This window comes from Mytilus trossulus, chromosome 4 (genome assembly GCF_036588685.1).
Source record: "Mytilus trossulus isolate FHL-02 chromosome 4, PNRI_Mtr1.1.1.hap1, whole genome shotgun sequence".
In the NCBI taxonomy this organism is placed as follows: Eukaryota; Metazoa; Mollusca; class Bivalvia; order Mytilida; family Mytilidae; genus Mytilus; species Mytilus trossulus.
The window spans coordinates 68,600,458-68,627,487 of record NC_086376.1 but is presented as its reverse complement, the minus strand read 5'-3'; the positions used below and the strand labels follow the sequence as shown (position 1 = coordinate 68,627,487).

The 27,030-nt window shown below is 32.0% G+C and overlaps 1 protein-coding gene across 1 annotated transcript; it reads left to right on the top strand.

Moving 5' to 3' along the window:
- Positions 1–6,507: 6,507 nt before the first annotated feature.
- Positions 6,508–10,364, top strand: LOC134716773 (glutamic acid-rich protein-like). Its single transcript, XM_063579781.1, has 3 exons — positions 6,508–6,603; positions 9,677–9,968; positions 10,177–10,364. Exons 1-3 carry the CDS (start codon positions 6,508–6,510, stop codon positions 10,362–10,364), a joined length of 576 nt encoding a protein of 191 aa, XP_063435851.1.
- Positions 10,365–27,030: the final 16,666 nt, after the last annotated feature.

Below are 27,030 nucleotides of genomic sequence, written 5' to 3'. Positions count from 1 at the left end.
AGAGATGATTATTACTGTTTTATCAATCTCTATTTGAGAGATGATTATTACTGTTTAATCAATCTCTATTTGAGAGATTATTACTGTTTTTTTCACAAAAAACAAAAAAGCAGTCTCTATTTGAGAGATTACTTTATTTTTGCTATTCTCAATTTATCTTTTTGAGAGGTTATTATATGTTGCTATTCTATTTGAGAATAACGTGTAATATAAAACTCTATTTGAGAGATGATTATTACTGGTTGTTTTTAAAAACACAAGACGCAATAGTCCTTTACTTCCGATGTTATGCATACACATAGATCCTGTTCTGTGTGATAGATAAGTATGTGTATTTTATCAGTCAAATGTTTCTATCTAATTGCTTCCACGTGATTACAAGATCGCGTATATTGATTGGTTGATTCTATATACGTCACAGATGCATGCACGTGTGTTTTGACATCACATGACCTAAACTGTATCTTAAAATAGTTCAGGAGTGTCCATAACAGATACACATAAAAATGTATTATTTTCTTCTTCTGGATCGATATTAATGATGAAAATAAATAGAAAATCCGTATATCTATTAAAATAATAGTTGTATTATTGGTCAGCTAAATAATTATAGTTTGGTAGTTTAAGTCAATTAGCATTTTTCTTTTAGAAAAAGAACAGTTTTTTGTCAGCGGTTGCACAAATAATTATTGTAATATTTGTATATACAGGTGGTCGAATCCCCATGAGAATCAAATCTGAACTAGTGACTTGTATGAATATTTAAGTCATTCCGTTGATGCAATTAATATTTCTTATCATTTCACTTTAATTGACATATCCTGTTAAGTACTTCCTGTATTCTTTTCATGTGGCAAATTTATTTCGGACATAACTATTTGTTACTTCATTGTAAGTTATTGATGCTCCATTTTACTTCTCAAGCTTAATTCTTTAATATAGTTGCAATGTCCCTTCCTCTGGCTTAGAGTTGTTTTATATAGTTTTTCAAATCTATATTTCAGTTTTTTGTCCCTTATCATGGTTTTGATAAGCAATTCGACAAAGGATTATAATAAGCGTATATGGAGATTGTCTTTAAGACAATACTCAGGTTAGACCACGGATAGAGCGAGGCTCCAAATATCATGTTAAAATCAATCGGGTCCAGGACCAATCCAGTATATCTTATCATAATCCTTTGTGTTTAAATCAATTTCCTATGTGCATATAGTTAAGAGTAATTCAGAGCTAGTAAACTCAGTGTATGGTAAATATTTCCGGTTATGGAATACATTCGTCTGCATTTATTTCCATATTTTTCTCGAAATTCACAATTGCATGATTGTAGTAGAATTGTTCTGTGTATACTAAGAAAAGGGTGTTTCGGTTATGGTCATGTAGACCTAGGCTTATCCTCATCAGGTATCCCTAGCCTATATGTTTCATCCTTTGTATCTCTTATCCCCATAAGAGAAATCAAATTTAAACTATTCTACATATTACAAAGGAAGAAACAAATAGGCTAGGGATACCTGACGAGGATAAGCCTAGGTCAACATGACCATAACCGAAACACCTTTTTTCAATACAGACACAATAATTATTAAACTACAAACATGCAATTGTGTATTTCTAGAAAAATACGAAAACAAATGCTGAAAAAATATATTAAATAATCGGAAATATATATCTATCATCTTTAATTATTCTAGTTGTATGCACATAGAAAATTGAATTAAAAACGAAGGATTTTGATAAGATATACTGGATTGGTCCTGGACCCGATTGATTTTAAACTGTAAACTTGTGTTGTTTATTATATGAATTCACGTTCTTCGTTTACATATTGTCAATATTTTATTTTATTACTTCAAAAAAACAAATTTGGTGTAGAAAATTTAGGGGAGGCGTCCTTCCCGTTCTCATAGGTAGTTACGGTCCTGTGTGCTGTCGGAGTAATGCGGGCTATCGGAATAGTGGGCTGTCAGAGTAATGAGCTGTCGGAATAGTGGGCTGTCGGAGTAATTGGCTGTTGGAATAATGGTTGTCGGACTAATGGGATGTCACCGTCCATGCAGAATATAGGGTTATATAATGACAAGTGCATGTAAAACAATCAAAAGAGAAAGACTACGACTTGATATATAAATGAAACAAACAAAAATGTAATAAGAACTCAGCAATAAAAGAAAACCATTGCCTGAACCATATATATATCTGCGTTACGCCATCGGAAGTTAGCGTGTCATATCATCGGACTTAAAAAGCAAACAACCATCACACTTTCAGTGGCAGATCCAACCATTTTAAAAAGGGGAATCCTAACACATGAAAAAAGGGGAGGGGTGTTCCAACCACATGTCCTCATTCAAATGCATTGATCGTCCAAAAAAAGGGGGGTTCCAACCTCCGGAAAAAAACCTCCTGGATCGGGCCAATGACTTGAGTGTCCGACACCATCGCACTTTAGCGTAGCCGTAAACCATCTTACTAAGCAAAACCATCGCACTCTAGAGTACTTTCGCACTTTTTTTTTTAGAAAAGGATGAAAATGTCTCATCTGTTCTAAAGACCTTCGTATTTAATATGGTTCTAAAGATTTTTATATTGTATATAATGATGTATATTAGATTATGACACTATAACAAACTATCAATTTACTAACTTACCTTTCTGTAGATATATATAATATGGCGCAACACATCCAACGACTGAATATAAATATACAGGTATGAAAATGTATTACAGGTAAGCAGGGATTTTTTGGCGGTAGCTAGAAAGCATGCACGTAAAAAGGTGTGCTTGATTTTGAATTAGTCGTGCGTCTGGCTTCAGTGTGATAAAAATCATATGATAATGAAAAATAATATAACATATGAAAAATACGTGTAAAGCATAGAAAAACATGAATTACATATATGACCAATTTACTATTTTCTTTATAACGTCCATAGAGACGTTGTTCTTCAGAAGTTTATTTTTTTTTTGCACGGCGGGCTTTGAGCAGAATTGCCTTCCTTTTTAAAAGTTAGTCTGGTATTTTAAAACTCTTCAAATCATCAACTGGTTATCGAAGCTTTTTCTAATTTAATTTTAGGTTTCGAGCTTTACTTAAGATACATAGTGACACACAGAAGATATAACGTCCAGTGTTAAATATTTCACGCATTCTTTGAATTAAGAATGAATACTGTACATAGGTTACTAGTATCGTACCGGGAACGATGGATTGGACCTAATATTTTACGTTTATTAACGGGACCAACACTAGTTTGAGTTTTAATCTATAAAAAAATTAAGAGCGCGTAAAGACCGATTTTTTTTATGTTACTTCAGTAAGAACTTCTTCAATCTCCATTATTATTTTTTTATGTAATAGGGCCATTTTTAATAAAAGTTGTTGAAATTTTAAAAACATATTGCTTTCTGAAATACAATGGCGCCACGAAAGAGTGAAATTCTACAAAGGTTTTAATGTGCAGAGAATAGGACATTCCCCCTACACGAGGTATCTGGTTTAACATCTACAATTCTAATAGCTGAGCTTGACTGCTTACATTAACATCCAGCATAGCCGGACGGACGCCCCAACTTTTAAAAAGCGCCTGTGTAATGGAATGGAATATCCGCCATAATTATTCAATTCTTGATTTGTGAAATGCAAATTCTTAATGTGTAAACATAATTTCTTAATTTGTTCACGTATATTCTCCAACTTTTAATAAGCGCCTGTATTATGGAAGGGAGTATCCGCCATAATTATTCAATTCTTGATTTGTGAAATGCAAATTCTTAATGTGTAAACACAATTCCTTAAGTTGTTCAAGTATATTCTTCATTCGTTACATGAATTTCTAAAAATTTTAATTTGTGAAATGTAGCTAATTTGTTTGAGTCACGTATGGTGAACTAGATCGTGTCTGTATAATTGTTATCGCTGCCAGTCAATGAGAAGTTCCGTTTCTATAGAAAAAAACTACAGGTTAGAATACCCTCTTTTAGTAGTGACTGACTGACTCAATCCGGCTTGAAAACTATAATATAAGATTATTGATTACACTTTTCTTGTTTTCTCAAGAGGTTTGTCCATTCCAACCAATGTCTTGCTAGACATCATGTGACAAAATTACTATTTGTTTTACTATCAAGCTGCCCCCCCCCCCCCCAAAAAAAAAATAGCCTTGCATGACGCCATAAGTAATCACCCCTCACCCTCCTGGATTTTCAGTAAAAAAACAAATCCTGACCTCTATTCAGATGTTCAAAATGCATAACCAATGTCCTTCAGTTAACACATTCAGGTCTTATTCTAAGTTGAGCACTCACATGTTAAAACCAACCGGCCACACTAGTCTTTATTTGCCTGTCCCAAGTCAAGAGCCTATCTTAATCTTTGATACTATAGTATTAACCTGATCATATTTAAATTTGTCGCTGGACGTAATAAAGTAGCCATTCATCATCATTATCCCTTGTAAAAAAAAAGAAACGACGCGGTCTCAACTTATTACAATAGGCTATTACTTAACAACAATAGGATAATTTTAAGTCAGACTCACTCAAGGTCATAATATCAGAACCTGGCAGAAAAACATACCCTTTTCAGCTTGCGGCATGCAATTATCCGTTCGACATCATACGTTTCAGGCAAGACTTCTCTCCTTTCGAATGTCTCTGTCGCTGTTGGTTGAAGGAATCGCATTATAAACGTATGATGTCGAGCGGATAATTCCATGCCGAAACACAACGGCAATCTCACGTAAGGTATTTTACATCAAAATGACAGCAAAGAAACAGTAAATATAAAAAAAGAAGATGCGATAGGATTGCCAGTGAGACAACTATCCACAAAAGACCAAAATGACACAAACATTAACAACAATAGGTCACCGTACGGCCTACAACAATGAGCAAAGCCCATACCGCATAGTCAGCTATAAAAGGCCCCGATAACACAATGTAAAACAATTCAAACGAGAAAACTAACAGCCTTATTTATATAAAAAAATGAACGAAAAACAAATATGTAACACATAAACAAACGACAACCACTGAATTACAGGCTCCTGACTTTAGACAGGCACATACATAAATAATGTGGCGGGGTTAAACATGTTAACGGGATCCCAACCCTCCCCCTAACCTGGGACAGTGGTATAACAGTACAACATAAGAACGAACTATAAAAATCAGTTGAAAAAGGCTTAACTCATCAGATAGACAAAAAATACAAGTGGACGTGGCCGGGTACTTATACATCCCGACACAAAAAGACAAAATGAACAGATCTGAGAGTACTCGCAGTTATCTGACAGCTAGTTCAAAGCCACTAACAACTAGAAAAAAAATCATGCATCTAAGACTAAACTATCAATCCGTACACATCCAACATCCAATGGATTTAGTAAAGACGGTTGACGAGACCCAGAACATCCATTTTCAATATTTTTGGCCTTGACCTCATTTTCACGGTTCAATGGTAAGTGTTAAGTTTTTGTGTTCTGGTCTGTTTTTCTTAAACTACAAGCAATTGGTCAGCTATATTTGTTGTATGGACGAATTGTTAGCTGTACATGACTGACTTAGCGTGGCATGGTTCATCTGACCTTGACCTCATTTCCACGGTTTATTGGTCAATATTTAGTTTTCCTGGTTAATGTTAAGTTTATGTGACCGTAAACATAATTTCAATGGTAAGTAAAGAAGACGAGACATGTTAGTGTGTATACAAATTGTTTGCTTTTACTTTATTTTGAACTTTATTTTATGCTCCTTTGGAAAACTTCTTATGCTACAATCCTTCATCGTTACAATTACAATACATAATATTGGGGTACATAAGAAAAATGGACAATCAAACACTCTCCTAACCTGGGACAGCGGTGTAAAAATACAACATAAGAACGAACTATCAAAATCTGTAAAACAAAGCTTATCTCATCAGATGGATACAAATAGAAAAACTAATACATGTACAGTGTAAGAAAACACAGAGTGGACGTGGCCTGATACTAGTACATCCCAACAAGAAAATTGAGACACTGAGTACGGATTTGAGAGTAGTTTGCAGTTTCTAACAGCGAGTTCAAAGCCAATAACAACTAAATATTAAAAACATATCTAAACAAAAATGTGGGTACTTGATGTTCCAGCTATTTAACCATAACACAAAAGGATTGACCTGCTTAGCCCAATAATATAAATAACGGTCTGGTTTGCAACTGATTATTAGCTTTATCAGTTATGTAAGTGTGTATTTTTATATTGAAATGTTTTTGATACCAAGACGAGAACATTTGAAGAAAAGCTAAAAATAAGCATATTATTTTAAGTTTTGGAGGCAAAGGCAACTGACAGACCACTGCCTATTTTACTGCCTCGTCTTAAACAAACACGAGCTGATTCAGTCATGTAATATTCAGATAACCACTTCTTGTGAATTTAAAAAAGCTCTCATATTCAACTTTTCAAGGCTTCGCTTATTGGTATATGATAAAGACAGTGTACAATATTATAGTATCTAGGATGGTATTAAAATTGGATATTATGGGTCTCCATGAGCTTCTGCAAAAGATAAACAAACCTGTTTCTTTACTGCCGTGTTGGTGTATAATACCTTACGTGAGTTTGCCATTGTGTTTGTATAGAGCTTATACTGTTCTCGAGAAATGAGTAGCTCAACGACACTGCATGTTGTCATCGCAAACAAATAATTCGGTTTGATTCTTATAGAACTTGTTTATTAATAATAAATGTGTTTAGTTCCAAAGCAAAGACCCTATAAGTGAATCAATATTAACGCCAAAATATACAATCTTAAATGACCTGACAACAGTATCGTAACTATATCCCTTCTTAAAATAAGTCTATTTAAAGGTTTTGTTAGCTTCTGAAGTGAATACTGACATTTTTGTGCTTTATAATGAATATTTCCATAAAATATTGGATGTGAAATACCAGAACGTATGAGAAGCCTGCATGTTGAGCTATATGTACGAATGATGTCCTGGGAGAGAAAAAAAACCCGAACTATCATTTGGAGAAAATATGGTATGTACATAAGAAGGGAACTTTACAGATATTAAAACATCAGGACCGTCGCTTACCGTGATGTTTTGTGACAGAACAGTCTCATAACTTTACTATAGTGTATAGTACTTAGACCTGTCTCATAACTTTACTATAGTGTATAGTACTTTCTTTTATGTTTTATATTAGGTTTTATAATCACGTTGATTTTTATAACAGATCTGTGTTTTGACTAAAAAGTAAACATAACTCGTATGGTTTTATGATGACTGACTTCTGAGGAATATGTTTAATTATGAAAACAAAAACTGCTTTTGTTATGAAGTCTTTTTTATTAAAGTTTTTTTTATAATATTTTAATACCTGTATTTACCTTTCATATTGGCGCAAATGAAATGTTTCAGAATAGGCGCAAATGATGTATGGTTTGTGGCGCATATGAAAGTTTCTTTTGGTGCAAATGAAATGCAAATTGGCGCAAAAGCAAAGCACCGATGCCAACTCAAATCCAATCTTTTAGAAAAATTGAATAATAACAGAAGAGTCTTCACCATGCTCTTGCACTGCACTATTATTAATTGAGAAAAATAGAATGATATACAACTGAAAGAAAATTATATAATATACATGTTACTGTAATATACAAATATTGATATATTATATAGAAACAAACCAGTCGGTATATGATTTGTATCACTTCAATATAATAGTTATAACATTGAGGTTGAATTCCCTATCATTTATTTATCATCGACGCACGAACTTGTCTCTGAAAATTTTTTTTGTACATTTACCTCACTTTCAGGTATATCAATCTGATTTTTTTCTAAGACAAGTGCTTGTGATCATCCACAAGAACTTGCGGTTATCCGATGTTTATTACTTCAGTACTTTGATATGATATAAGTATCTGAAATATCTTGTATCTCCCAAGATGCAATTTAAACCACATTTATAATATGCATGATATATTTGACAAATTCAATTTACTCTCCATGAAATAACTAGCAAAGCTTTATGCATATGTCTATTTCTATAACACTCAAAACATATGAAAATTGTGGTGAACTAAACGTCAAGCTGCGCTCCCATTTCACAAAGACAAGTAGATTTAGGTATAAAGGATTTGTTTCTGAGACAAGTGCCCGCATGGCAATCATTAATTTTGAAAGTACGAAATCTAAAATCCGACTACATTTATGTTGATATTACCAAAACAAAATAATGCCTATTTTTAAGTAAAATTTATTATTTGAAAATGATGTGTCGTCCCTTAAAAGTAATCTTTTCACTTCATTTTGATTTGTTTAGTTCTTACAGTTTTCATACAATTTTATCGGTAACAAATTTCAAAGCAGTGCATTTTCTCTTCACTAGTAAGAAAGTCGTCTTTTGGCTAGTCAAATCACATAGAAAGCCTACTAATGAGTAACATTGCATATGATCGCATTTACACCAGTTAAACTGGACGAAAACATACAAAACCAAAAGACGATAAATCTTTTAATTTTTAACCAAATTGTCACTGATATTCTGAGGTTATAATTTGCATTAAATTTCAAAAGATTTGATCAGCTTGTATCTTTACTTATATTCTTTGACAAAAATCAAATATGTAACATATTTGGAGAAAAAATATCCGTCATGGTAATTTTGAAAAGTGTTTTCTGAGAGTTGTCCTTTTTTTGTTAATGTTTTGTTATTCCCGAAAGTATCTGTTTTACCATTCCAAATTTTTCTCACACAATTTGAAAAAATAAGATGATATGGTATGATTGCCAATGAGACAACTATCCACCAAAGTTCAAATAAAGTAGATGTAAGCAAATAATGTCAACCGTACGGCCTTCAACAACGAGAACCCAATAAAGGGGATGAGTCAAGTATAGCCAACAGTTTTGATATAATTTGTCCCAAAAGTAGTGCAACACACTCTAAAAATATTATTGAGAAAGCGCAGGTGGGATTTTTTTAATTTTCATTTATTGTCTAAAAGAAATGCACTACGAAATAACTGTGTACTCGGACCGTTTGGTGATACCAAAAAGGCGTGGACAAAAAATTGCAGTGAACCCCTTCATTACGAGGAATTTCATCAATTTCAAATATCTGGTACGTAACATTAAACCTTAGTAAACTACATTTAACAGTAATACTGAACAAGAGTTTACAGCAAAATGTCTTTTGTGTGTAGGTAAAGGTTTTATCTTTGGTTAGTTTGTTTGCTAGCTGAACAGGGATTAGGTATACTACCCTCCGTTTAGAGTAGACTAGTTCAACAAATAACAAATCTATCTGTCTGACCACAACTATCGGATACCTAACACTGATCGAGACCTAGGATTCTAGAACACACTTTTTGTATACTCTCATATTGCACACATATACTCCGTACTAACACAGACAAAGAAATAATAGGTAAACGCTGCTAGAGATATGCAGAAATTAAGTTGGTGACTTCATCTACGAAACCTTAAATCGCAATTGTTCGAATAATACAAAATACACGTTGGCTATTTCCCCCAAATAATCTTACTTTTTGAACATTTTAGTAATTAAAATAAAAAATAGCCAAGACAAACAAATCTGACATTTTAGACGTAAGAAGACAAATAAAGGTACGCTGTACAATACAACGTGTGACTTCATTATTCTTTCATTTCAGGAAACAATTAAGTCGAGTTTATCACAAAAACAAAATGAACAGATAGAAAACGGAAAGAAACTGAAAACCAAAAAAGAAACGAAATTGGAGAAGAAAAGGGTAAAGGAAGAAGAAAAGATCTTTAAGAAATACCTAAAGGTGGCCAATGGGAGAAAGAAAAAGTACAAAAAGGAAAGCAAGAAACAGATTGAAAAAGATGAGAAGGAAAACAAAAAGAAACTGAAAAAGGAACAAAAGGAACGAGCAAGACTTGAAAAGAAAGAAATGAAAGACAGAAAAAAATTAGAGAAAGGTATTTTCTACAACCTACTGATTATAATGCTGGGATTGTTTTCTGATATGATTATTCAAATGTTAAATTGTATCATTTTCTGGTCTTATCAAGTTCTATCTATATAGTACTAATTTGAGGATAAAATGTCTTTTTTATGACTGTATAAATATCTTACACGCTCCCTTAGATCGATGTCTTTTCTAAAATCTATGTTAATCTTATTCAGAAATGAAGAAGAAAGAAGGATCAAAAGAGAAAAACGACAGTCCCGTGATAATCATGCCAGTAGTTGATGAACAGATGGACATTGCCACGGAGAAGAGTGAGGTTGATTTTAAAGATGATGGAAAAGGAAAGAAAAACAACGAAGAAAAGAAAAATACAATCGGCAAAAGATTGCAGGATTTTTTTTAGATCGTTGATATGTGCAAAGATGTGATTTTAGACATTTAAGAATTTGTTATATTTAATTTTAGTTATATGTCGGTTTCATCTCAATACATACTAAGTTTATTTTTTCTTCTCCATATATAAACTTGTTTTATGTTTCATTAATATTTTTCATAGATTTGTACTTTCCTTTTTTTATTTTTACTTCAGTTACAAATAACAAGTATCTGTCTCTGATCTCAATATTTTTAATATGAAGTTATTAAAACAATATTTTTTTATAGAATTGTTGTTACTTACTAAGTAGTGTCCAATATAGCTTATAAACATTAGGCAAATTTCTCACAATACAGCACTGGTAAATTTAATCATGTGCAAACAATATCAAATCACTCCGATCATATGGAGTAACAGGTTTTTCAAGCAAGATATCAACACTATACTAAATTATTCTTTTCTCTAGATCTGTCAAAATAAAACCACTAGCTGTCCTAATTTGAAACTTGATGGTCTCTTAAAAAGGAACACACTGGCATATCGAATCTGTCAATGGTCATAAGTTCTGAATGAACAAAAGAATAGTCGATTTCCTTCATTTTGCTATTAGTTACAGCATATCAAAATTTTATCAGCAACGGTGAAACAATCTAAAAGGAATTTTACGGAAACGACATACATTTTTGTTTGTAAAATGCCATTTTAAAGTCAATCTGAAACTTTAATTCCTGGACGACAAAATTCGTTCTTATCAAACTTGATTTTCATTTTTTCCATTCGTGTTAGAGAGGAGAAAGGCTCAAGATATTCAAGCTCGTAGGTCGAAAATACCAACAACGCCTTGGATACGAAAAAAATATAAAACACAAACAAAAGTACTCCAAAGGACAACATAGAAAAATAAATACTGAACCACATGAACCCCACCAAAACCTAAGAGGGTATGTAATCTCAGTTACTCCTGAAGGACAATCAGATCCTGCACTTCACGGGTTGCAACCGTCGTGTTAATACAGATATTCCATAATGATAAACCAACTGGTGATGCCGTCCGTAAAATGCCAGAATAAGTGATTATTTTAAATGCAACTCTGGTTTCAATAGCAATAAATAAATATAAGAGCATTGGTCAAGTGAATTATGAGAATATGTTGAACTGGAAATCGACGAGAATAATGGAGAACTACACGTGTTTTATTTTAACCTTTTCTTATCTGAATAAGAGTTACTTGAATAAGAGTTACTTTCGTATATAGTAGAATAGTCGAAATTCTTTTGAAAACTTTATGTTTCTCTTTGTTACAGGTAGGACCAATCATCTAGTAACTTATCTAGTTTATATACTATTCGAAATGGGATATGGATCGATTTCCTTGGAAACTCAAATGTCGGTTTAGAGAAAACTTTTTTTTTTCATAGTTGCTGATGTTGATCTAGATAAATAGACAAATAAGTTTTGAACCCTAAAATCAAAGTTATGTTGCATATTATATCTCAAATTGGGCATTAAAGACCATTTAGTTGAAAAAAATCTTTTATTTACTTCGGAACATACGTAGACTATACGTCAACCCCACGCAGAGACTATCAACTTGTGTCAACGAGGAAAAACTTTGAATTATTTTGAGGTTTTAATTGTTTCAACTATTTCAGTATTCAAGACATGCCAATAGTGTCTTCCGTAAATGAAACATTTTTTGATCTACGGACAATTTACATGTAAAGTTACGTTGGTTTTCGAGGAATAGGTGCAAGTAGTCATCACAACAGAAGAGAACAAAATTGTTGCTTACGATGAAAGTTTGAATCAAGTGATACATATCAGTGTATGTTGTTAACAGTAGTAAACCGCTGTTACAAACCAAAGCTGAGGGAACACCATCCAATGAGAGAGATCAATTAGTTCAAACATTCATTGGAGCAACAAATTTCATTCAAAAAATTAGACTCAGAAAAGTGTCAGTTGTTATCTCACAGTTCGTTTCTGTGTGTGTTGCGTTGTCAGTGTTTCTTATGTTTAGCCGGTTTCCTCTTATAATTTAAGTTTGTAACCCGGATTTGTTTTCTAAATCGATTTACGACTTTCGAACAGCGACATACTACTGTGGCCTTATTTATTTACCTATCTCATATAAGGCGTAACGCGTGTGCATGTTCCCGCTGAAAAGGTGTGTGCTCTTGATACAAAACATTTAGGAAGAAAAACGACTGAAATCGACACATATTAGGTTTTATTATCGACATGGCAAATAATTTAGTTGATACACTGTAGCGTCGTTTTGTATCTCGTCTGATCTGTAGTCTTATCGATTGTTTTTTTTTTGTTTTTGACATGCTGAATGAGAATGGATTTGCATTACGGATGACCCATGCATTACATGAGAATCTTACCTTGTCTTCATATTGGTTCGCCATGGCTTATAAAGAAAAGACCAACAGACAAACAATTTTACACAAAACACAACATAGAATGATAAAGACTGAGCAACACAAACCCCACCAAAAACTTGGGGTGATATCAGGTGCTCCGAAAGGGTAAACATATCCTGCTCCCCATACAATGATGTCATATTTTGGTAACTGTGATGAAAAGTATGCGTCATAGATGACATCATGATTTGGTTTATTGTTATGCGATATCTGTGTCATAGATGACATCGTGATTCTGTTCACTATTACGCAATATCTGTGGTATGGCTGCTATCATGATTATGTTGACTATGATGGAATAGTTGTATCATGGATGGCATCAACATTTAGTTGACTGTGATGCAATATCTGTGTCTTGACTGTTATCAAGGTTTCGGTTAACTCTGATGGAATATCTTTTGGTAGCAAAAATTATCAGCAAGACAAGATCTACAAATAATTTAGCATGATCGAAATTGTAAATTGTCTACTCCTTATTGCATTTATTACCCTTAAATTATGATTTTCCCGATTGTTTTGATCTTTTCCATTATTATCTTGTAGTTTCGTCTTGTCTACTTTTTTTAATGGTGCACTTGCCCAAATGTTGTGTTTAAAATAAACTCAATACAGGTACCAAGTTTAGAATTTTGAACACCGGACGCCCGTTTCGTCTATATTAGTCTCATCGGAGACTCTCGAATAAAAAGAATTTAAACTGCTGAAAAAGGACGAAAGTTGAAAGTCGGTGACAATCTAAAATTTCGTTATGATGAGCCAAATGCAGCTTAAAAATATTCAAATATTCTTTGGATAGAAAATCTTCATAATTCATGTCAACTGGGCTAGTGAAACCCTTTAGAATGAAAATTCTCCTATATAGCATTGACATCGATCCAGTGGTTGTATATCAACTCATCATGGATATCAGGATTTTATTTTGCAGTTGCATCGACATTCCGAAAATACAATTAATCATCGAGTTTAAAAGTACACAAACTATGTTATGAAGATAGAATCAACTGAGGGTAATATATTAACTGAGATGACATTGTGTTTGGTACGAAATTGCAACATTACCATAATCACGATTATAGTATATGTTACATTTATATAACATGGGTTCATGTAAATAATTCTAAAAATGAAATTGAAATATTACTGTTTTTGCAAGTATATACACCTTGCCATGTTCTACGTCAACTTTACCTATAAAAACAACCGCGTTTGTCAAAATGTATATGCCAGCTCCTTTTGATTCCCGAGGAGATACATTGTAAGTACATTTATTAGCGAATATTTCATAACTTTTGTTACTAATATCTAAATTGTCTTAAGCATGACATAGAATCAGAGATATATATAATAGAACTTTTGTCAGGCATGTGGTCCAAATTTATCTCTTTCTTTATCCCATTCGTTTGATGTGTTTAGACTTTTGATTTTGTCTTTTGATTTTGATTTTCCTTTTTGAATTTTCCTCGGAGTTCAGTATTTTTTGTGTTTTTACTTTTTTCTTTACATACAAGTGGTAATGAATTGAATGTTAAAATATTTGTCTTATAAGGAACACGTGTTATATGAATACTTGAACGATTTTATTTATAATACTTATTGATTTCGTTCTTATTTATGTTTTACTCATTTAACTCGTTTTGCCCATTATGAATCCTCATAAATAAAAGTTATCTTTTATATATAGAAAGGTAACTGTTATGAACAGATAAAAAAACTGAAATCAAGCAGATTCTACGACCTTGTGTATATAGGTTAAGCGTAGTTACAACACAAAATATTGTCACTGTCGTATGTAATTCTTTTCTAGGATCTGTTTGATCAATATGCAGGTTGACCCAATATGCATGGCTACACTATAGACGTTTTATAATATTTCGAGCAAAATTTCGAAAATCAATATATAAATATGTTTTCTTAACATGAAAAGAGATTGATATTTATCAGACGATATAATCGCAGTAATATCATTTTTTTTTATTTTTTTGTAGATTGCAATTCGACAGGCAAGCATTATGAGGGTTTATGTTTGTGTTGTTCTGTGTTTATTGTTAGCCTTTGTTGGATGTAAGTACTTTAAATAAATCTTAAATTGCGATAAGACGTGTCACGGTACTTGTCTATCCCAAATTCATGTATTTGGTTTTGATGTTATATTTGTTATTCTCGTGGGATTTTGTCTGATGATTGGTCCGTTTCTGTGTGTGTTACATTTCAGTGTTGTGTCGTTGTTCTCCTCTTATATTTAATGCGTTTCCCTCGGTTTTAGTTTGTTACCCCGTTTTTGTTTTTTGTCCATGGATTTATGAGTTTTGAACAGCGGTATACTACTGTTGCCTTTATTTAAAACATTTAAAACATGAGAAAATATAGTGATTAATGATATTTACACTTAGTGTTGAAATATCATTACAGTTATCTAGATAGTACATATGAATAATTACATTAGATATATGTTTCATTATAATACTTTATTCTGATTGGCTAACTACAACCTGTTAATCTTTAGTTAACTTCATTACACAATGAAATTTATCATTTATGATGACACGAGGTACCACAATAAAGTGCACAGGTAAATCAAATAAAAACTTGATAAAATCGTGTTTCCATGATCAAAGCTAAAAAATGTAATTATAAGTATTTAATGCTTCTTTTTGTAACTTTATAAGGTTATAACAGAGTTGACCGTGCGCACAAATTTAGAATGCAAACTGTACTTCGGTCAACGCTTTTACACCCCAATCACTGGTATTAAAGAGATAATCGTAACTGCAATTACGATTATTCCAATATGGCCACGGCAGATATAGGTAAAATATATACAGTCATTTTACTCAAATGTAGCATGTTTTTGTCACTAGTTACTCAGCTGCAAGGTTTTTCTATACCATTACATCATATTTGAATCGTAACGGTGCACTGGAATTGTCTAAGCGCTTTGAAAATTGCCGTTGAAAAATTCGGGATGATAATCGTAACTCTATGGAATTTTTCTTGTTTGATAATCGTAATTTCTTTATCGGATAATAGTAACTGAAAAATTAAATGTGTCTTTCAGCATTTCAATGGTATTGTGTGTATTAAAATGCAAATGTACTGTTAATTGATGACATTAACGGAAACTAAAAAAAAATGAAGAAACTTACAGTTTAATATTTAAGACAAATTTACTTATATATCTCTCGATTTATTGGCGTTTGTTTTTTTTACAAAACCGTGATTTCTTGTCCCAGCCACATTAAAAAAAATGTTTTTGATCTTTACAAGTATTTTTTTGTGCAGTCAGTACATGGAATTAGATTTAACATTTTTTAAGCAAAGAAACATAATATTTTTAGAGGGACTAATAAGCTATGGATTCCTGGCATTTCCCTAGACGCCCTATTCAACATTCATGCTCAATGTTTTCAAGAGATATAAACATAAGGGTCTTACAAAAGAAATGATGTTTTAATAACGGCACTTTAATTGTTGACAAAAAAAAGCACATCAAATAGACCAGAGTGATACCGTATTTTTGTTAATGTCCACTTCGAAACGGTTCAAATCTCCTTCAGTTTCTGGTTCTAAAATAATGAAACAAAATCAGTGTACAGCTTAATACGTGTTTTGATGAATATAATCATTCTTGTTACTATTGCAATATGGAGATTGTGGGAAAAAAATCATGTAAATATGTCCACTACAAAACGGTCACCTACGAAACAAGTATTGGAGATTTATATTTTTTTCAATTCTATTCGTGCAAAACAAATAGCAAGGGTAAGTTTCATGTAATTTTCAGTATGTTATCAACATAGTATAGGGTTGATGTCAACTACGAAACTTTTTGTCCACTACGATCAAAACGGTTGTGTCCACTCGACAGTCATGAAAATGTCCACTACGTAACATAATTTGTACGTTTATATGTGAAGTACTGTCTAATATTCATCGATAAAAAATGGTTCGCACATTCAGCAAAAAATGAGATCTTTCTAGTTTATAAAGTTAAAAAAACTAGAATGTCTAGAATAGGAGACATTAAAATGCCATAAGATGTGCGTTTTAAAGCAGTTTCGTAGTGGACAAATGTCCCTTACGAAACAGTACATACATTATGAAAATGATATCATTTTAAAGAGTATTTAAGATTGCACTTTTTATTTTTATTTACAAACAGGTCTACAATAGAGGTATTCAAAATAACTCTAGAAATAAAAATTTCGACAAGTTGATTTTTATATTTTTTAGGTCTGAAATTACACTTTTACTGAAAATGCCCTTATAACAGACACCAATATGTATTACCTTTTAATGTATACATGTTGAAGGTCGTACATTAACCTATAATGGTTTACTTTTTTGAAATTGTTATTTGGATGGAGAGTTGTCTCATTAGTACTCACACCCGCGCATCTTCCTATATCTATGTACCTGTTCAATATATTGACAATGAAGCAGCTGTCGGGTTAGGTATTGTGGTAAGTAGATATTCTAATTGTTTTCAAAGTTTCAATGTTATGTGTGCGTTTAAGACGGTTTTTGTTTGAGAAAATGGAGGGGGGTTAGCAATATCCCATATCCCAAAAGTGCAAAACTGTTGTTCTTAATTTCTCGTCAAACTGTCTCTGGCGAATACTAAACGTCTTTCCTACTTCATTATGGCATAACGGGTATGGACAAGAATTGAACCAGTAGTCGCTTCCCGGGGGAAGAAATAGCACACATAGCCACCTGCATTAAATGATTTAAAACAATAATTATTATATTTACTATGTTTTTATTCAGGATAAATCAATGCTCTTTAACAGTCTTAGGGCCAGCTGAAGGACGCCTCCGGGTGCGGGAATTTCTCGCGACATTGAAGACCTATTGGTGACCCTCTGTTGTTGTTTTTTGTATGGTCGGGTTGTTGTCTCTGTGATACATTCCCCATTTCCATCTCAATTTTATTAATCCCAAATTTGATGAAGGGTGACACATGCGTTTCCCCTGACAAGTATTGCCGTAAATCATAACTTCCTATAAAATTGCCTCATCGCTCATTCCCATATTTCGTGACATTCCTAGTTCTTATGAGTTTTCTGTATTTTAACATAGTTCGTGTTGTTTCCATATCCAAATTTCTTAAAGCTTGTTCACCCTTCCAATTTAATGATATAATAGTATGTAGCTGTCTTCATTAGAACCATTAATAATATATGCACAAAAAGATATATGTCATAAGATGTTGAAACGTGATTAATTTATCACCATATTTTCATCAAGTGCTATCAGATATACGTTTTTAGTGTCAATATCAATAAAACACTATCCAGTTACGATTATCTTCACATTTTTTATTACCATAATTACGATTATCTTTTTTTCCGAGTTACGATTATCATCCCGAAAACGGCAAATTCATAGCGCTTAGACAATTTCAGTGCACCGTTACGATTCAAATATGATGTAATGGTATAGAAAAACCTTGCAGCTGAGTAACTAGTGACAAAAACATGCTACATTTGAGTAAAATGACTGTAAAGATTTTACTTATATCTGCCGTCGCCATATTGGGATAATCGTAATTGCAGTTACTATTATCTCTTTAATACCAGTGCCAATGAAGTTACAAAAAGAAGCATTCAATTCTTAAATATTTGACAAAAGATTTGATTTATCGTGAATATTGACATAACACATTTTGTACCGGTATGTAGATGATAATTTTTCTAAACACTGGACAATGATAACGAGTTTACTGAGGCATGTTGATTATTGTCCACTATTCCATTCATATTTTCAGAATAATATGAACCGGTCATTCTTTAAATGTAAACAAAATTATTCAAGTCTTATTTGTATATTTTCTTCAGCATCTTCAGCTAACACAGCCAACAAAGAAACTTTTGGAAACCGCCTTCTTAGGTATGTATTTAATGAATGGCTATTATCTATTTTGAATTTATTGAACCATCAAACTATTTTTTGACTCTTCACATTAAATAATCTGCGAAGCGGATTATGTAAAATGTGAAGAGTCAAAAATTAGTTTTATGGTTAAAAAAAAATCAAAATAAATTATTGCCATTCATTATAAATAAATTTCTATCAAAAATAAGGCTCAAAGAACTTTTTATATAATTTGTATTAACAAAAACAACGTACACACATGTTGGCGTATGAATACTCAACGTCAGAGTGGGTATGTCGCCATCAAAACTGACAACATTGAAAATAAAACTAATAATTTTAACCAATCCGAAGACAGTTAATACACCAAATTTATTTATTTGATATTATATAGAAATTTCACAATGGATTACAGGACAAACACTAAATTTATTATGTATACAAACACTAACAACTAAAGGGACCTTGTTTTTTTAAAGAATTACTAGTGACACTATTTTTAATGCATTTTTTTTTAGAAAATATTGAAGAATTGTATTGTCATTACACTTGTGTGATGATTCGTGCGATAATTAAGAAGCATTTTGTTTTATCGTTGAATTAACGAAAAAAACTTTTCTATATATTGACAGAAAGCTAACAGAATTGAATAACCTATAATTTCCTTTTTGCTCAACTTCAAGCCATGGCTATTTGAATCTGATCTCAGAGTAAAAATGTCACAGCTCTATTTGAGTCCATTGAGTTCCAACAATCGCAATTTCTCTCAAAACATAACATAGAAGAAACACCTAAATTTGACAGAATTTTGCAAACTTTGCTTCTGAATCCTCTCAACTTATTAGAAGGACCATAACAAAACTGCCTTTCTGTTGAATCTAATTCTTCATCTTATACATATACTGTTTTTCAATTTCAATTGAATTTACTCTTACTTATAGTATTAAAAATCAAGCAACTTGTAGCACTGATGACATTTTGATTTGATAGAAATACGTTAATTTTTTCTAAAAAAAAGTTTAAATACATGTCATTTTTAACATTTAAAACTTCATTAGGATTTACTAATGTTTAGGTTTTGCCCGTGTTTTGGAAGCAAATTAATGGGAACTAAGTCTTACCACTTTATTTCGTTTTATGAATAACACGGAACAGCCAAAACAATAGCATGTACATATGGCTACTTTTTGTTCTATTAAAATCGAAATATTTTATGGCTATGTTTTTATTGAAATAAAGGCAACAGTAATATGATTTTGTTCAAAACTCCTAAATGGATTCAGAGAAGAACAAATCCGGATTACACACGAACACCGAGGAAACAAATCTACTATTAGAGGAAAACAATGGAACAACAGAACGGAGAGGAACCAAAAACAAGATTAAGAATACAATGTGGTTAAAATAATGATACCGATAAATATTTAATCCAGTAAATAGACACCTAAAGTAACTGACAAATGAGATTTATAGAGTGACGATATTTCCTTTTAGGCTCATTTGATGCAAACTATATACTGAAAACTATACGATAACTGACAAATGAGGTTTGTAGAATGACAGTACATGTTTAGGCTCATTTAATGCAAAATTATGGTGTTTAAAACCAGACATACGAGATAATTTGCATTTTGTTTTATTTAGATTAAAACTCCACATGTTGCAATCTTCCACACTGCACTTGTTCTGGTGTTTTACTCATTGATATACCAATCAATCATATGCTACAATTTCACAGGTGATGGCACATATAAATATGAATGTGATGAAAAACTCAGCACAAGCTAACTGCCGATGTGTCTGCTCTGGTAGTTGTCATCTCAAGTCTCTGACGTATTTTCAACAACTACTTTTAACGATAATTCAACTATAAAATGTGAATAGAAGTCGTAAAAAATCATGTTGTTGTTTTTTGTAGCCGATTGAAACGGTCTGGGAAAGGCTGCAGGCGGTACAGAGACAGTTGTAGATTAACAACACAATGTTGTATTGGATCATGTTTGGATAGACAGTGCTCTAATTGTAGGTATAGTGTCTTAGTGAGAAAGTGTTTTCTTCTCGAGTCACACGTGAGCAGATCGATTTATTGTCATTATTAATAATAATCATATAGTTTAATAAAGATGTTCAACATTAAATTTTATAAAGATGCACGTAATAAAAAATAATAGTATATACAAATCAAAATAATACAAAACGGAAATTTATCCGGACTCGTCTTGTTAAAAAACGGTTAGAGTTAAACAAGGATGATAAATTAATTAATCATTATTTATCTCAATCCAAATACTAGATATGTTAAAGCAGAATTAATGCTAATTTTCTTGCACCAGATGCGCATTTCGACAATACATGTCTCTTCAGTGATGCTCGTGGCCAAAATATTTGAATCGACGTACAATTTTTGTTGCAGTTCACTTAAAATTAATTTATTGACATAGTCCGTTCTTTTTCGGATCAACTTTCAAACGTCTTTTTTTTAAATGGTTGATGATATTGTTTGAAATTTTCATCCCATTCTTTGGTGTTTTTTTTTTTTTTTATATATATATGGTCAGGATTAAACAAAATGGTTGAATAAGAAAGGAGGTATAAAAATCGGGGTTTCTAATTCATAATAGTAATTTAGTGAAGGACAATATTATGTTATCGCAATTATTCACAAAAAAATATTTAACTCGTTTCAAGTTAAAGAGGTAATATCCACAAAAGTCGTAAACCCGAAAATGTTATTAATGCCATATATTTCTAGTTATTAAAGAAAAAAGTGTTTTGTCTCATGGACTGAAATGAATGTACATAATTAAGAGCGGGAAAAAACTAGTGACACCTACGTTCAATGTATTGCAAGAATGTACCCTCACGTCGTGAGCTAATACATAGACATTACTGAAAAAATGAGTAAAAATTGCAAACACATGTCGACTTCATTGATCATGGTACTCTCTAAGGCTAGTTCATCAAAATCTGTGTAGATTCATTATTTTTTTTCACAACGGAGAATCCAAAGATACATCAAGGTTGTAAAATGTTGTATCAATTGATTACACATATCATCACTTTTGCAAAAGTTTGAAATAATCTAAACGTTATGTATTTCCTTGCTTCAATTTGTCATACGCATTGAAATAACAAATTACATAGCAATTAAATGTCTTCTTATCAATATTGGAATCACCATTGCCAAAAATGATGTGTCCAGGAACTTTTCTTTAGAAATCCTAACAACCCTGTTGATCATAGTTCAATGTGGTTTATCATATAAAAAAAAGATGTGATATGATTGCCAATGAGACAACTGTCCACAAGAGACCAATTTATTATTAAATTTTGAAATTATTATTTTTATAAATATACAATGAAACAAATGATATATCAGCTTAAATATTATCATTTTAAAAAAGATACAGATAAATGTGTATTAAATAAGCGCACAAGTTTGTTTTTTTCTTCTCTTAAATTTGCGGAGTTATAATTGTGAATTGTAATTGCAAAAGAAAATCTTTATTTTCCAGTGTCAGAGCTTGTTTGAAAGAATGCAAGGAAGCAAGATCCTTTGTTGCTGTGTGACCAAGTATGATAAAAATTAAAATTACTAAAATACTGATCTCCAAGGAAAATTCAAAAAATCAAATGGCAAAAGCTGAAACATATCAAACGAATGGATACCACCTGTCAAATTCATGACTTGGTACAGACGTTTTCTTAATGTGTCTTTCACTTGTATAACAGCCGCATCAAATTCCATTATATTGAAAATGATGCATGAACAAAACAAACAGAAAAGTCATCATTGTGTTATCATCTTAATCACCATAAAACAAATTATACAAAGAAGCAAAACAAGACATACATCAAAATTAACATGCGCATTTTGATATTTTATTATACGATTGTATTCATCTGTGTGTAATCCACCATACAGGATTAAAAGATTTCAAGTACTTGCGTTGACGTCAAACAGGTAGATATAAAATTTCGTTCAAAGTATGGCGGGATACACAAGTACAGTGTCACGTCAAATAGCTATCACAAAAATCAGACTAATCAGTAAAAGTAATATTAATAAAATAAAATAATAGATACCAGGATTAGGAATTTGAAAGCCAGCTTAAAAAAATACCACCAAAGTTCGATTCAAATTAGTCATTAAAAGGGAGAAATACAATACGAAGTCAAACAGCAATGAAATCCGCTATACCCACCCACCATCACCCCACCCCTCCAAAAAGAAAATAAATAAATAAATTGGTATTAGCTAATTATGACCATATCAATGATAGTTCATGTCAAAACATACTTTCTACTGGACAGTATAGAGTACACTTCATCAGACTCCTCTTCAAAGATGTAGCATTTGAACATTGTTCTTGTTTTTCCATTTGTAGATCGACAAAACATATAACCATTAGGACAACATGTAATTGAAACTTTTAAGATGTTTTTTTTCTGTTAACAAAACTTTTTTCAGAGGCTTAACACACTATATGGACTTACGTCTCAATCAAGCATTGTACTGATTGATATATACTTTAGGGAACACAAGCATTATTTTTCATTTACCTGTAGATATTATTAAAACCGTTTTTTTTTCAAAAGTGATTATTTTCGAAGGGTTAAATATTTCACACTTGGGTCTTGCCATGGCTTTGTTTGGACTTGTTTGTTTGATTTTTGGCCTTAAATGTTTGTTCCTAAGATTTTAATAACTGTGCATTTGCATTCAGGTATCGCAGATCAAATTTATTCTTTTATAGTGTGCTGATTTACGTTTTTTTTATTGAGTTAAGCATTTCAATTGATATGTTATCGTGTGGTTTTTATGTTGTGATGTAATGCCATTGTTTCAGGAAAAAGGGAGAAGGTTTGGTACCATTAAAACGTTTAATCCCGCTGCAAATGTTTGCACCTGTCCTAAGTCATGAATCTGATGTACAGTAGTTATCATTTGTTTATGTAATTTCTACGTGTTTCTCGTTTCTCTTTTTTCATATAGATTAGACCGTTGGTTTTCCCGTTTGAATTGTTTTACACTTGTAATTTTTGGGCCCTTTATAGCCTTTTTGTTCGGAGCGAGACACGGCTCTGTGTTGACAGCCTTACATTGACCTGTAATGGTTTACTTTTATAAATTGTTATTTGAATGGAGAGTTGTCTCGTTGGCACTCACACCACATCTTCCTATATCTATGATTATTTATTAGTTGTAATTGGCTTTGCACTCGCTTTCAGTAACTGCGCATACTTTTATATCAGTGTTTAGTATTATGGAAATACTTCTGTCTCTTTGGGTGTCCTCTGTCCGTCCGGTCTTGATATCGCTCTCACGGGTACAATTCTTGCCAGATTTTTATAAAACGTATACTATAGATTAATATCAGCAATATCTCGGGCAAGATCTATCATGGTAGACGATCGACTATTTTAAAAGGAGTATTCACCTTGGAGATATTTAAATTTATAAATAAACGAGGGGTTCAAATGACATGTACTTGTCATGGAATACAGCATTATCAATCTGGTTAAACAGGTCGAGAACTCTAGATTTTCTGACGTCAGAATTTATTTGCATAGTTATTTCCAAATCACAAGGCCAATATGGCCTTGAAAAACTGACCAATCGACTCAATGAACTACAATGCATTGTGGGCTACTACGAGTAAACTACTACTTAAAACACATGGAATTAGTGGGAAATCAGTCAACTAATACAGTGTATGTAAAGTGCGGATCCTAAAATATCATTTTTACTGTATATGCCATAAATGTCTAATGTAGAATGATAAATAAACAGACGAACTTTTTTTAATTTTTGAAGAAAATGAATAAAATTAGTTAAAATGTATATGTTTAGAAATACATAATACTAATAAAACAAAGTAAGAGATGCAGCTGTGAAATATATACCAAAATAGGTGAATATTTAGGACATTTCACGAACAGATCGTGCAGGTGCTTTATAACTAACAGGTGAGATGTTGTTGCAGTAAAAAAATATTCATTTTAATACAATTATTAAAGTTGTATTACGTAGAATATGTTTTGTCATTCAGTTTCTTCATATTTAACTAAATTCCACTATGCTAGTCATGTTTACTGTCGAATAATGATACTATTCTTTCATTTTCACTGTGGAGCGAATCATTAGTATTGTATATGCGGTGCATTTTCACTGTATATTTTTTTTTTCTATTACAGCTCATTTCTTTAAGCATGTAGAGCAAGACTTTAGTTGATTTGCTTGCTTTTTTTTTTATTGGATAATCATTATGATAACACCCAATTTAATTCCAATATTAAAAATACAGGTTAAACTATGACTATTCATATTGTTTAAAAATGTCAATCTTATTTACAAAGTTTGTATAAACAATTATAAAAACAAAGCAAGCAAGCCAACCAAAAACTTTTGCTTTACATGCATTAGGAAATTAGCTGTAAAGCCTTAATTTAGCCGACTTGCTCAAACAATAGATAAAGTAAGAGAAAGATTTGATAAAATTTAACTTACGGAGGAAAGTTTGGTTTTAAAACATTCAAATAAATTCAATAGAAATAACATTTATTTCAAATGTATTCCATTTAGTTTCTTATAAAGCGTATAGGGATCTTTATCCTTATTTTTTAATCCATCTCCATGACACACTCCATGTTAAAGACCGTATTTTGACGTATAATGGTCTACTTTTATAAATTGTGACTCGGATGGAGAGTTGTCTCATTGTCACATACAACATCTATATATGGCTCAAAAACGAAACGAGACGGGATAAAAAGGGTTAAAAAAATCTACGCTACTTTTTTAATATATTTATAATGGGCTTAATATGAGTCAAAATAGAGTTAAAAAGTGAGTCGCATTTGTGTATAAGCGTCACGCCGGATGCCGATATATTGCAAGCGTGACAGGTGAAAGTCAAATGATTGTGTAGTGAAAAACGGGAAATGAAGTCAAGCGGGACACGGATAATTACAAAAAATTAGAACTGCATAGTATAAGCGGGATACGGGAATCTGACAAAACAATAAGCGGAATACGGGAATCTGCAAAAAGAGTAAGCGGGATCCGGGGTCAGAACCCCCCAATGAGACCCCAGAATAAGATATTTTTGTATATTCATCCTAGTGTTACAGTCATGCCTTCAATAACAAATGTACCCGATGCATGCATTTTTGTATATTTTTGGTCCCTTTTTCAATTTTGTGGGGTCCAAATTTATAGACAAAAGTCCTTTAATATAGATATTTGGAATTCGTTGACATGCTGAATCTAACCGTGTATCTAGTTTGGTGATTTTTTTGCCTAGTTGCTGAAATAGCCCACACAGAGTTACAAAGGGTCTAAAATCAACAAAAATAAATTGTAGCATGCATTTCGTGTACAATAACCCAAATGAGCATGGTTTTACCTCTGCGGTAGTATTCATTCGCGGATCTAGAATTTTTCATAAGTAGGGGCCCACTGACTGCCTAAGAGGGCCCGCTGCTGTCACGCTCCAGTGATTCCCTATATAAGTTAAAATCAAGGAGAAACGTAATCTGAAGAATACAATATGACATTTTGAGAATCGTTTTTGTTACAAGTTTGAAAAGCTATATATTTGATGAAGAATGAATGAGGAGTTTGTATTTCAATTTGAAAATACATGTATCATAAATCCTAAAGTCATCAACTAAGTTTTTTTTCCTTTGTTGCAAGTGCATTTATCACATAATTCTACAATAAAAAAATCCTCGCATCTTTGAAAATTCTACATTAATAATGACTGCACTAACAGTGATAATTCATCGCATCTATAGTTAAAATGGATCGCTTTCAATAATCGATATGCTATTTATGTTGCTTTTATAACACTTATTTGAACCTTAATGCTATGTTTGTATATTATAAAGACATATCACAATGAAAATATGTTAAAACGTAACTTGAAATCCTTTAACTTGATATTTTCAAAACGTAAACAAATACAGTTTTCCCATGATCCTTTATTCTACAATAGACATACCCGCATATAACAGTAAAAATGAACTAGCTGGATTCGCACTTTATATACACTGTAATATATTGTCTGGGACCCTCATTACCAAAGTTTTTATTCTGCAAATATATTTAATGTAAAATATATAACTTAATCTTCAATTTGCATGCTCAGATTAAAAAAATATTGTTTATTGGCTTCACGATTTGACTTTCTTTTTCGCCTTGCAAAAGTAGTTAAACCGGTTTTGTGCATTGTTATGAATTGAACCTGCATCAATTTCACGACATGATACAGTGAAATATCCAATGAAGTGACCACTATCCAGTAAGAAAATCATTTGAGCTCTTTTAAACCTGTATAATGTCATTCCAAAATCATTTCTGCCTAGAAAAACACGAAAACTTTCA

What these genes read in the sequence shown, in the direction of transcription:
- LOC134716773 (XM_063579781.1), top strand. Translation starts at nt 6,508, where the DNA reads ATGGTATTAAAATTGGATATTATGGGTCTCCATGAGCTTCTGCAAAAG. An exon ending in GTTGGTGTATAATACCTTAC is followed by an intron (nt 6,604 to 9,676) that starts GTGAGTTTGCCA and finishes CTTTCATTTCAG; the next exon opens with GAAACAATTAAGTCGAGTTT. An exon ending in CAGAAAAAAATTAGAGAAAG is followed by an intron (nt 9,969 to 10,176) that starts GTATTTTCTACA and finishes AATCTTATTCAG; the next exon opens with AAATGAAGAAGAAAGAAGGA.